At 40.3% G+C, this 12,701-nt stretch overlaps 1 protein-coding gene across 3 annotated transcripts in view; it reads right to left on the bottom strand.

The window, feature by feature from the left end:
- Positions 1-12,701, bottom strand: part of fkbp1b (FKBP prolyl isomerase 1B) — a 28,529-nt gene that overhangs the window by 1,145 nt on the left and 14,683 nt on the right. For 2 of the 3 annotated variants that reach the window (XM_003215334.4, XM_062984370.1), the window contains one exon: positions 281-393. In XM_003215334.4, coding sequence (XP_003215382.1) covers positions 281-393 — 113 coding nt within the window. Of the gene's footprint in view, positions 1-280; positions 394-12,429; positions 12,630-12,701 lie in introns of all 3 variants that reach the window. The other variant, XM_016996436.2, reaches the window with a different exon arrangement.

Here is a 12,701-nt window from a genome sequence, read left to right as displayed (position 1 = left end):
TAATTCCATTATTAGTTGGAAAAAGGAAACAGCAGTCGAAGGAAGAAAAAGAAATTGTGTTTAGCTCATAAGATGTTACCTTCTCAAAATGATAGGTTGCCAATCTTAATATTTTCTTCAGCACAGCACACAATCCTTTCATTGGGTTTAATCAAGGGATGACCACATCGGGTTATGTCCCTGCAATTTTATATTGTTTTCCCTTTCATCCACTATGCCACTGTCCATCTGTTATCACACTGGCTGCTGTGTAACTAGACAAGCAAAAAATCCCTTGTACCTGTGCAGCTCCTTCCTCAAATCCTTTAATGACTTCTTGTCTGCCGATCTTGAACCTGAAGGGCTTGTTTCGATCTCTGGAGGAATCAAACTTCTTTCCGTTTTGTAGCATCCCTGTCAACACAACACAAACAATTCCTGTCAAGTGATGTTATCCTCTGGTATGGCAACAAACCAAAGAAGGCTTACCAATTCAGAACAAAGAGACAGGTAGTGCTATTTTTGTGAGGTCAAAATAGAAAATAACAAACTAGGGCAGGGGTCCCCAAACTAAGGCCCGGGGGCCAGATGCGGCCCTCCAAGGTCATTTACCTGGCCCCCGCCCTCAGTTTTATAATATAATATTTTTATATCAGTTTTAATAATATAATATATTGTATATACATATAATATTGATAATAATATTATGTTATACAATATAATACTAATAATAATACCATATAATAATATTAATTATATGTTATATATTACATATTATATAATAGTATAGTGGTATAGTTCAATATAGTAATATATAATGCTAATATTGTGCTATGCTAATAATATACTGTATGTACATACAGCTGCTCTGAGTCCACTTCGGGGTGAGAAGGGTGGGATATAAATATAGTAAATACATGCAGTAAATAAATAATTAATTTTAGACTTAGGCTTGGCCAAAGTTTGAAATGACTTGAAGGCACACAACAACAACAATCCTAATTAACTTGACTATCTCATTGGCCAGTAGCAGGCCCACACTTTCCATTGAAATCCTGATAGGTTTATGTTGGTTAAAATTGATTTCATTTTTTAAATATTGTATTGTTCTTTCGTTGTTGTTGTTGTTGTTGCACTATGTGAAGTATGCATAGGATTTTTTTTGTTTTTGTTTTTCAAATGATAATTCAGCCCCACAACAGTCTGAAGCATTGTGACCGGCCCTCTGCTTCAAAAGTTTGAGGACCCCTGAACTAGGGCTTCTAGTTAGCCTCACTAGCCCAGTGGCAGTAATAAAGCCAAGAAACTTTTTTGGAATGTTTACTTTTTGGCCTACTTTCAAAATTTCCCAGCCAATAACCCACGGAGCAGTGGGAGTTATAGCCTCTAAAATAACTTTTCCAAATTATCTACTTGGCTATGAACTGTTTAATTCCAGACACAGTAGAAAATACTTAATTTTGGTTTCTTCTGTGACTGATGTGACCCCCTAGTGTTGATCTGTTGTAAGACAGTTCATGCCACACTATAACAAGTACTATAGTTATCCTTCAAATCCCAAATGATGACTGGGTGACAAATTTCTTGCAATTGCGTAACTCTCCCAGGAATGCTGTTGCCTTCTAAGACCCCAGAAAGTTATCCAGACAAATTGGCAGTGGGAACAGGCTGCACAAGGCTATCCAATTACAAACAAACAAGTTGCTCTTTATATATTCAAGGGAAAAGATGACACAAAGGCAAGTAAATAAATAGATGAATTAATAAATAAATGCCCCAATGCTAGTTACGTAGACCATGCAAATACAGGCAGTCCCCAAGTTTCGAACAAGATAGGTTCTGTAGGTTTGCGCATAAGATGAATTTGTTTGTAAATTGGAACAGGTACTTTTTAAGTATAACACCAGCCTATCTATCTATCTATCTATCTATCTATCTATCTATCTATCTATCTATCTATCTATCTATCTATCTATATACACACACACACACACAACAAGGGAATGGTTAATATCCCAGTGGTGTTTGTTTTGCTATCTGTGCTTCTATTCAGAAGATTTCACCTCCCTTCCGTTCCTATGAGTATTGAAGTTTGAAATATGTGGCTTTTTGTGGAAACAAAGATTGGTGTGAAATCTTCAGTGGATACACCTTTTCCCCATGGCAACTCTTTCAGGAGTGAATTTCCCTTTTGAGGGGTAGATTTCTTTCACTACCTGTTGTTCCATTCACATTCTTAACAACAACTCAGAAGTTTTTAACTCGGAGACTGCATACTGTATATAGCAAAAGTAAGTTTTGGGTGTGAACTATTTTCAATGTCTTTCTCCCTCCAATGCTAAAAATTTGGGGACTGGTGGAAAATTTGATTGCGGCAGAATTCCTGTCTCCATTTTGCTCCCCCTGAAGATAAAATCTTGTTCAAATCATCTCTTCAATCCGAAGACACTCGCAGCTGCTTTAACTAGTTCTTAAATCCTTGCAAACTAGAGTTTTTTATATCTTGGGTACAAAAAGCTTGGAAAGGTTACTCTGTTGGGCTACAATACCCAACTGGCCCTTTTGGCTAGGGATTCAAAGGATTGTAGTCCAACAAAGTATTAAAGCTCTGAGCCCCCATTTCAAGAATTGTGTACACTCTTATTCCACATTTCTTCTAATTAGACTGTTTTCTCTCTGACAGTGGGATCTCCCATGACATATGTGTCGCAGCAATTAGCCAGGAATTTAAACTCCAATTTACTTTCCAATGCCCCATTACAAAACAATACATGCTAAAAGTAAGATAGACAAGGAAGGAACAATCTGTTCAATGACAAACAGATGCTGTTCACCACTTGAGGGAGCATCTCTTCCAAAAGTACATACTGTATATCAGTATATCATTTACTTCTCCAACAGGAAAAATTAAACAGCATAGAAAGCAACTCAAACTTAGATGGGATTTCTATCATCAGATGACATGATTTACTGGGAAATACAACAATGTGTGATAATGCCATGCAGGTGGATGACATCAATACACTGATGACACTCAACTTTATCCTTCTTTTCCACCCAATTCAAAGGAAGCTGTCTCAATCTGCCACCAGTAATGGGTTACATAGGAGCAAATAAATGGAAACTGAATCCAGACAAGACAGAGGTGCTCCTACTCAATCAAAAGGCAGATCAGGGAATGGGGGTTCCCCTATGCTGGATGGGGTTACAGCCTCCCTGAAATCTCAGGCTCCCAGCTTGGATGCTCTCCTTAGATGTCCAATTCTGAGCCAGGATGCCTATGTTTCAACAGAGGACAGGAGAGTATTCGCACAGCTAAGACTGGTATGCCATCTGTGCCTGTCCCTTGAGATGTTGGGTTTGGCTACTGTGCCTTGACTACATCTTGTTTGGGTTACTGTTGTGGAACTGCCTTTGGAAACTGCTCAGAAATTTCAGCAGTTTAAAATGCTTCAGCAGGAATATTGACTGGAGCCAGTTATGGGGAATGGCCAGCTTCCTGATAAAAACAGCGGAGTTCTTCCACAGCACTAGGCTACAGTAATACTAAGTCAGTCATCACACAATGAATACGGGAGCTATGCAGAATTAAATACAGTAGAGTCTCACTTATCCAACATAAATGGGCCGGCAGAACATTGGATAAGCGAAAATGTTGGATAATAAGGAGGGATTAAGGAAAAGCCTATTAAACATCAAATTATGTTATGATTTTACAAATTAAGCACCAAAATATCATGCTTTACAACAAATGGATAGAAAAAGCAGTTTAGTACACAATAACATTATGTAATAATTACTGTATTTATGAACTTAGCACCAAAATTTCGCAATTTATTAAAAAATTGACTACAAAAACATTGACTACTAAAAGGCAAACTGCGTTGGATAATACAGAACCTTCGATAAGCGGAGCTTGGATAAGCGAGACTCTACTATACCCCATTCTTGGAATTACTTTTGGCTGTTCTAATCATTTCGCAGATTTAACCATTTCAAATTAATAATAATGATGATGATGATGATATACTTTACTTATATTCCGCTCTTCTCCCCTAGGGGACTCAGAGCCGATTGCCCTATACATAGGCCTTTACAATCGCATACAATGGGTCAGACACAAACAAAGCCGGAGGCTTCTCCTTTCATTTCCAGCTTCTGGGGATGGTGCTCATCTCTGGTTTTGGGGAGGTGTTATTTTTTTCTCCATTTTCAAGCCGAGGAGCCTGCATTGTTACTTCCTGGTTGTGTGGCCGGCAAGATTGCTTGGAGTGTCTTTTTGCCTTTTCCCGCTGAAGCGATACTATTTAATCTACTCACATTTGAATGTTTTCAAACTGCTCGGTTGACAGGAGCTGGAGCTTACAGATGGGAGCACAAGAGCTCACCGCATCTCGCAGATTAAAACTGCCAACCTTCAAATCAGCAGTTCAGCCAACCGTCAGGTCAGTAGGTTCGGTGACATAAGGGTTTAACCCATTGCACCACCGGGGCTCCAAGTTAATGGTTTATCTTCTGTTTAATTGAATCTATGAAAGGATCCTGTATCAGGAATATATTTTTCCTTGTACAAATCAGATGGTAGGAACTCTCAGTTGTACCTTTTTATACTGTAATTTTTTTTTAAAAAAAGAGATATTTTATTATTTTAATCACATCTATTAAACTGCAGAGCTGCTGAGCTTGCTGACCAAAAGGTCAGCGGTTCGAAGCCGGGGACCAGGCTGAGCTCCTACTGTTAGCCCCAGCTTCTGCCAACCTAGCAGTTTGAAAACATGCAAATGTGAGTAGGTACCACGCCGGTGTGAAGGTAACGCCCCTCCATGCAGTCATGCCAGCCACATGACCTAGGAGGTGTCTATGGACAACGCTGACTCTTCAGCTTAGTAATGGAGATGAGCACCAACCCCCAAAGTCGGACACAACTAGAATTAATGTCAGGGAGAACCTTTACCTATATTGTACACAATATTCCTGACAGGAAGGGATAATTGTATTTTTCTCTTCAGCTTTCCAACCAGGAAGTACAGAATACGAATAATGACACCAGATTTTGTGTGACTGCTGTTGTGACCTGTAGACTGTTTTGAGCATTTTGTCTTTTGATTACACATGATAAAGCTCTGCCTTTCTGATTTTTCCACTAAGAACTTCCATTTTCTTGCAATTCCTGGTTGGGCCTCCTCCATGCAACTGAATACACTGTACCTTGTGGTTTTGGGATTGACGGTTCTGCCACCTGCTATTAATAGCCCTCACTGTGAGCCAATCAGGACTTTTACAACCCAATATGGTTTTAGCTTCAGACCTGCTTGTCATCTTCAGCCCAGGCCAGCATTGCCAAGTGCAAGTTTTTTTCTGCAAAGCTTGCAAGTTAAATGCTCCTTCTCATGTCCTCTTCTGATCCATGTAGCACGTAGGGACTCTATGTTGTGGCTGCGGCACTGACTGCCTTGACACCATTTGCTACAGAGACATTGGTATGCAGGATTGTGTCTCCAATTAACATTACAAGGGGGCTGCGGAACATCTTGGTACTGAAAAGATATGCAACGGAAATTGCTGGGGGCACTTTAAGAAGAGAACAGTAAAAAATACACTCAGCATTTCAAATTATAAATAGGCATTGCATTGTGTGCACTGATACTGCTGCCTTTGGGTCATGTTGTTGCAGTGTGCATAAATGCATAACAGTAAATATAACGTGGAAAGCATTTTCCCTTAGCCTGACTCTTGGCCAAAAAATGATAAAGCAATATTAAAACAAGTCAAAACTACATTTACAAAGGGGGGATGCAATTAAAATTATAAATTTATACAGTACCCCTTAGGAACTGGTTGATCATCTCTATTAAAATGACAAACTGAAACACATGAACAAAAGATTTTGCAGGTTTAACTTTTGAAGATTTTTCACAGAATTGGTTAATATGGGGCACATCTACATTGACCACTTCAGTCAGCATTGGGGTTTATAAAGTGCTTTACATTCTGCAGAGCTCATTTCACCCTGTGATGTGGTTGAAATGTAGGGATCACTGAAGTGCATTAAGAGGTTAAACTTGATCTTTCCCCTGACATTGTTTGATGGGCTGGGCTGTGGTGCAGCTGGTTAGTAGCCAGCTGCAATAAATCACTACTGACCGAGAGGTCATGAGTTCGAACCAGCCCGGGTAGGATTGAGTGCCCGACCAATAAAAAAAAATAGCCTAGCTCATTGTTGACCTAAGCAACCCCAAAGATAGTTGCATCTATCAGGTAGGAAATTTATGTGGGGAGGCTAATTTAACTAATTTATGACACCATAAAGATCGTCCAGCGGCGTGCGGAAGAATGGGGAAGTATTCCATCAAGTGGGTGATGAAGCAGCAGCTCCCCCTGTGGCTGGAATCGAGCATACCCTCATGAAGCCGGAAGCTGGAAAACGTTAAATTTGCCTCTGTGCCTTTGTCTCCATCTCTGTCTGTATATTGTATGTCTAATGGCATTGAATATTTGCCATATATATGTACATTGTGATCCACCCTGAGTCCCCTTCGGGGTGAAAAGGGCGGAATATAAATATTGTAAATAAATACATAAATAAAATGTACTTTGAAGGCCTTAATTAATGCTGCAGCATGCTTCAATGGCATGCATTTTGTAATCACCACATATCATGCAAACTGGATTATATGGTCAGTGTAGATATGCATATAGGCATCTCTAGCTCCCCTAGTATAACTCTATGTCAACATCCTGAAGTCTACTCCAGGATTGGGCTGCCCTTCTCAATCTCTCTCCTTCCTTCCCTGCATTTTCACTTCTTTTAGTCCACATAGAAGGCTTAAACAAGTAGGATTGAATCCAAACAATGAACCATCATCATTTGACAAGAATGAGGCCTGCTGTAATTCCTGTTGGGACTGGGCATTTAAGAGAAGAGACCACAGCAATTACAAGAGGACATTCAAGCAGCTTCCTCATGCATCAACTATTCTGTTTCTGGCTCAAGAGAGGAGGTATGAAGACAGAAAAGTGAGATAAAGAGGAAAGGAAAGGACATCTTGCAGAGCTCTGTGCGCTCCTGATTCAAAGGACAGACAAGACTGAAGACAGCAACCACAGACTAGATCCCTTGCTGAGCTCTATATGCTGCTGACTTCAAAAAAGACAACAGGAAGAGGAATGCCCTAGAGATAACCAATAACCACTCACTGAGAGGCTGCTACGTGCACAATTTAAAGGGGTTTTGAACTTGGGATCTCCTCTCCTTTGAAGCTAGGAGCATGCAGAGCCCACCAAGGGGTCTGGGCAGCATTTATTCCATGCCTTTTGTCTCTGTTGCCCATCTCCTCCTCCTGCCCTGAGCCAATGGTAGAGCAGACAATATTGCTTGAACCTCCTGTTGCTGTTACTGAGCCCTCTTTCTTCTTTGCAGAGGTAATGGGCTGGATGAGGAAAAACAAATTGAAATTGAACCAGACATAATAGAGGTACTAGCCATCAAGGGTCCTAATCTGGGGGTAGAGGTGTGTCAAACAGTCCTGGATGGGGTTACACTCTCCCCGAAAGACTGTTCGCAGCTTGAGACAAGTGATCCTGGATCCGAGTCTACAAATGTCAGCCCAGGTAGATGTGATGGTCAGGAATGCTCACTATCAGCTTCGACTGATCAGTCAGCTACGCCCCTTCCTAGATCTGGAGGACCTGAAGATGGTAGTGGAAACATCAAGGTTGGACTTCTGTAACATGCTCTACCTTGGGCTACCCTTGTACCAAGTTTGGAAACTCCAGCTGGTTCAAAATACGGCAGCCAGACCAGTTACGGGAACATCTAGGAGTGAGCATATTACACCCATCTTAAAATCACTCCATAGGCTGCCAATTTCCGGGCAAAGTACAAGGTGTTGGTTTTGACCTTTAAAGCCCTACATGGTTTGGATCCAGGTTACCTCAAGGATCGCCTTCTCCTGTACAATCCGCCCTGCACATTTCGGTCCTCTGGGGGGCAGTAACTCCAACTAGCCAAAGTCTAACTAGCAACCATCACCCAGAGGACCTTTTCATCGGCCGCTCCACAACTGTGGAATAACCTGCTGGTAGACCTCCAACAGCTGCATCAGTGAAGGCCTATCTCTTCTGGCAGGCATGAATTTTAAACTCCACTATGTGCCTTGGTTATTATTTTGTGTATTTTGATGTGTATTTTATGGAGGTATGTTTTAATATGTTATTTTATTTATTTACTATATTTATATACCTCCTTTCTCATCCCTGGGGGGGGACTCAAAGCTGTTTACAACATATTAATCGCAGAAATTCAGTGCCAACATATATATAATAGAAAAAAATCATAACTAAACACTAACATATAGCTATAAATTAATATAATTATAACCATTAAACATATGCGTACACTACGACAAAGACTTTTTTAAAATCCTGATATAAATACTAAAATTACAAGATCCAAAAATATTTTTTAAAATGATTATGTGTTTGTTTATGTTGTAACCCACCTTGAGCCATGAGGAGAGGTGGGCAAGAAATAAAATTATTATTTATTTGCAATCAAAATCACATTAATTGATCAGTCCTTTTCCCAAGCCTTTAGCTGACTGTGACAAGCATCTCATGGTCTCAACCACATACAGGAAGCAATACTTATACAGGCAGTCCCAAAGTTGTAAACAAGATAGGTGCTGTAGGTTTGTTCTTAAATTGAATTTGTTTGTACGTCAAAACAGGTACTTTTAAAAGTGTAATTCCAGACACACACACACACACACTTTGGATAGCACAGGGAGGAGTTAACACTCTGTGGTGTTTGTTTTGCTGTTTTCTCCCTGTTCCGGAGATTTCACCTCACTTTGAAATATAGCTTGTTCTGGAAGCAAGGATTGTAGATAAAACTTCAATGGAGACATCCCCCCCCCCATAACTCTTTCCAGGAGTGAATTTTCCTTCTGAGGGGTAGATTTCGCTCCCTTCCTGTTGTCTCAGCCCTGTTCTTAACTATGAGTCATTTGTAAACCAGATGTTTGTAACTCGGGGGCTGCCTGCATATCCTGCTGGATTAACAGTCTGGTAGTTTGTTCTCCATGGAAATTATTCTACAAGAAGTGTTGACAGACAACAAAGTTTGCGTTTCATACTTAATGAACAACTCAGCACTCTAACAGCTGCATGTAATGATCCCATCTAATGAACTAGTTCCTGGATATGGCTGGCATCTCTCCCAGAAGGTGAATACATATAATTTAGTGGAATAGTGAGGGTAGGAATGGGTTATATATTAATACTAGCTGTGCCCGGCCACGCGTTGCTGTGGCGTTGTCTGGTGGTGTTGGTGAGAAATTGTTGAGGTCGTGGTGGTATTGAATGTCTGTTGTATGGTTGTCTTTATGTTGAGTATACATTTGGTTGTTTGTGTCCTGTGAAAGTGGTGAGGGTAGAGGAGGTCTATGTCCCTGTGTAGTATTGTATAGTATTTATACGTTGTGCATGTGTTGTGAATGCTTGGATTGTGTCCTGCTGCATAGTAGAAAGGGTTGGGCTGGATGGCCCTTAGGGGTCTCTCCAAACTCTTGTGCCTGTCCCCTGGGCTGAGTAGGTTGCTAGGAGACCAAGTAGGCAGAGATTAGCCCTCTAAACCGGCAGCAATTGGATAAAAACTATTATTCCTCTCCCTCTAATTAGGACTTTATTTTTCTTTTCTTTTTGTTGTATCAACCTAGAGGCGTGGATGATGGGTTGTGTTGTCAAATTTCGAGGTTGGGGGGCCTGTAGTTTTGTTTTGTCCGCTGCCCTGATGCCATCACTCTTTTATATATATAGATATTATGGCAGCATGGGTTGTTCTATGATTAAGGAAGTTTCCATAATGGATGTGTAAGGCCTGAACTGTAACATGAAGTTGTTATTTATTTATTTATTTATTACATGCATTTATACCCTGCCCTTCTCCCCGAGGGGACTCAGAGCGGCTTACATTCTGCCATGAGGGCCAGCAACAAATATACTATAAAAACAAAACAATTAAAACATGATAAAAACATGATAAAAAGTATACAAAAATTAAAACTCTGCAAAGCAGCGATATTGCACCATCCTCAGTCATTCACTACTGCTACAATTACAGATTTGCGACCCGATTACAACAGCCAATGAGCTTATTCGCTGAATGCCTGGGCGCAGAGCCAAGTTTTTAGTTTTCTTCTAAATCCCAGGAGGGATGGGGTTTGCCGGATATCGCTGTTATGTGCCATCAAGCCATTTCCGATCTATCACAGGGTTTTCTTGACAAGATATGTTCAGAAAAGGTTTGCTATACTGCCTTCCTCTGAGGATGAGAGTGTTTTTGACCTCTGGCCAAATTCAAATTAAAGGAGTGTGGTCTTGGGGCCACAGAACAGCAGTGGACAGAACTGACGACAAAGGAGCACTGACTAAATCAAAATTTGGACATTATTCCACCAAGCAAACTAAGCACAGCTTATTCTATGCACCTTGTTTCCCCCGAAATAAGAGTGTCTTATATTAATTTTTTCTCCCAAAGATGTGCTAGGTCTTATTTTTAGAGGATGCCTTATTTTTCCATGAAGAAAAATTCATATTCATTGTGTACTGTACAGTAGTTGTCATCACAAACCAGCATAACCACACAAACTATGAGTCCTATCAAGAATTTCTTGTTACTACCATTATTTCCATGTACAACAATCTATGGTACGTACATTTACCGATCCTGCATGCTCCGGTGTTCTGTTCGACAGACATGCTTCCAAACAAAAACTTTGCTAGGTATTACATTCAGGGGAGGCCTTATATTTAGCAATTCAGCAAAACCTCTACTAGGTCTTATTTTCAGGAGATGTCTTATTTTCGGGGAAACAGGGTATGTGCAAATCAATATAACAGCACTGCTGTTGGCCCAGCACGGTTGAGATCTACCCACAGAATCTAATTTCACATATGTTATCTTATTTCCAATCACTATTCAGATATAAAAGCAGACAAGGCTTGGCCCTTGGGGTGCATCCCAGGCTGAACTATAACCTGTGCTCTGTCATAATGAACATGCCAGTGACTTTAAACCAGTTACTGACTTTTAGCCCACGGCCATTCTCTATCTGCAAAAAAACCTCTGAAACTGCTCTAACTACAGCTGATAGTGCATCTACACTGAAGAATTACTACAGCTTGACACCATTTTAATTGCCGTGGCTCAATGCTATAGAATCCGAGGATTTAAAGTTTGGTGGGGCACCAGCACTCTCTGGCAGAGAAAACTAAAGATCATATAAAACTGCAACTCTCAGGAGTTCCATAACACCAAGCCCTGGCAGTTGAAGTTGGATCAAACTGTATTAATTCTGCAATGTAAATGCACACTGCGATTGAATATGAAAGAACTTTGAAAAGCAGTGGTTTTATTTTGTGGCTGCTGTGTCATCTTACATTCACAAATGTGATGATTTTAAGTTTCATTTTGTGAACATCCAGGTAAGCTTTGCCAATTGCTTGATATTAAAATACAATATAAATTTAGAAAGTATCACTCATTTATCACCGAGTCCTGGTGTGCTTTAGATACCCCACATAACCTTCGTGACAATTTGTCTCCATAGGATCTTTATTTTCTTTATGAACAGTTGCTGCTTGGTCAGTTATTCCCAGATGCGGAAAGGCAGGTGCAGTGCCAAATGAGACATAGAGTGGGTTTTAAAAAAAATATTTCAGGGAATCTGATTTTGCAGCACCAAAGAAAAATTAAATTTTTACACTAGATTTTGGAAATATATTGCTTTGAACCAGAAGAGTTACCATCACTTTTATTTGCTCTTCAAGTTGTCAATCTTAGAAAGCATAGTCTATTTTTTCCATTGCTGGTTATATATTGGAAGTTATGCTTTCTACCAGAAGTTTACGAAATGATAATGATTCCCCAAAACACGTTTAGAATGATTTAGAAAAAGAAGAGGAGGGTTACTGTTCAGCTGTGGATAGTGAAACACTGATCTGGTTATGTTCGATCCACAAATGTACTACCAGATGCAGTAGTACGACTTTTTTTTTTCATTTCACACAAATCTTCTCGCAGAGTTGCGGGGAATCTGTTGGATGTAAGTCATTGCTGTGAGTTCTTCAATTAGGGATATGAATCACTGCTGCCATTAGTCTTGGCACATTGACGATACACAGTTTTGGCCAGCTTGTAAATTGTCATTTCAAGCTTTGCAGGAAGCTCAAGAGGTGGCATTTCAAAACTCTGAAATGCCACCTGCCAATTAAACGGCAGATAAATATTTCAACAGAAGCCATTTCATGCTGGGAAATTTGGCACCCCTGCTGAAGACAATCTACAACACAGGAAACAAATGTGCATCCTACATGGATTAATTGGAAAGATTTAGGTTAGGGGAGGAAGAAAAGAAAGAAAACCAAAGCAGTAGAGAAGAAGCGTACCATGACTTCTAGCAGGGGCATAGGTTGAAAACTGTCTTCAGAAAATTGCCAGCCTTCTTTTTAAAAGACATCACTTGTGACTGAAGGAGGAATCTGCCCCAGGCAGGAAGAAAGAGCTGCTGACATTCTCGAGTCTAGCTTTTGCTGGCAGGGAGCCATCCATGCAATGAAAGGCTTAAGAGGACTTTCAGCTGGTGTTTCTGTGCCGACAACAGATAAGAAGAGCAAATATATTTGCAGACGGAAAGTGAATTGCATCCAGAAGGTGAGAA

This window comes from Anolis carolinensis, chromosome 1 (genome assembly GCF_035594765.1).
Source record: "Anolis carolinensis isolate JA03-04 chromosome 1, rAnoCar3.1.pri, whole genome shotgun sequence".
In the NCBI taxonomy this organism is placed as follows: Eukaryota; Metazoa; Chordata; class Lepidosauria; order Squamata; family Dactyloidae; genus Anolis; species Anolis carolinensis.
Note: the sequence above shows the minus strand (reverse complement) of the source record. Positions and strands in the feature narration are given on the sequence as shown.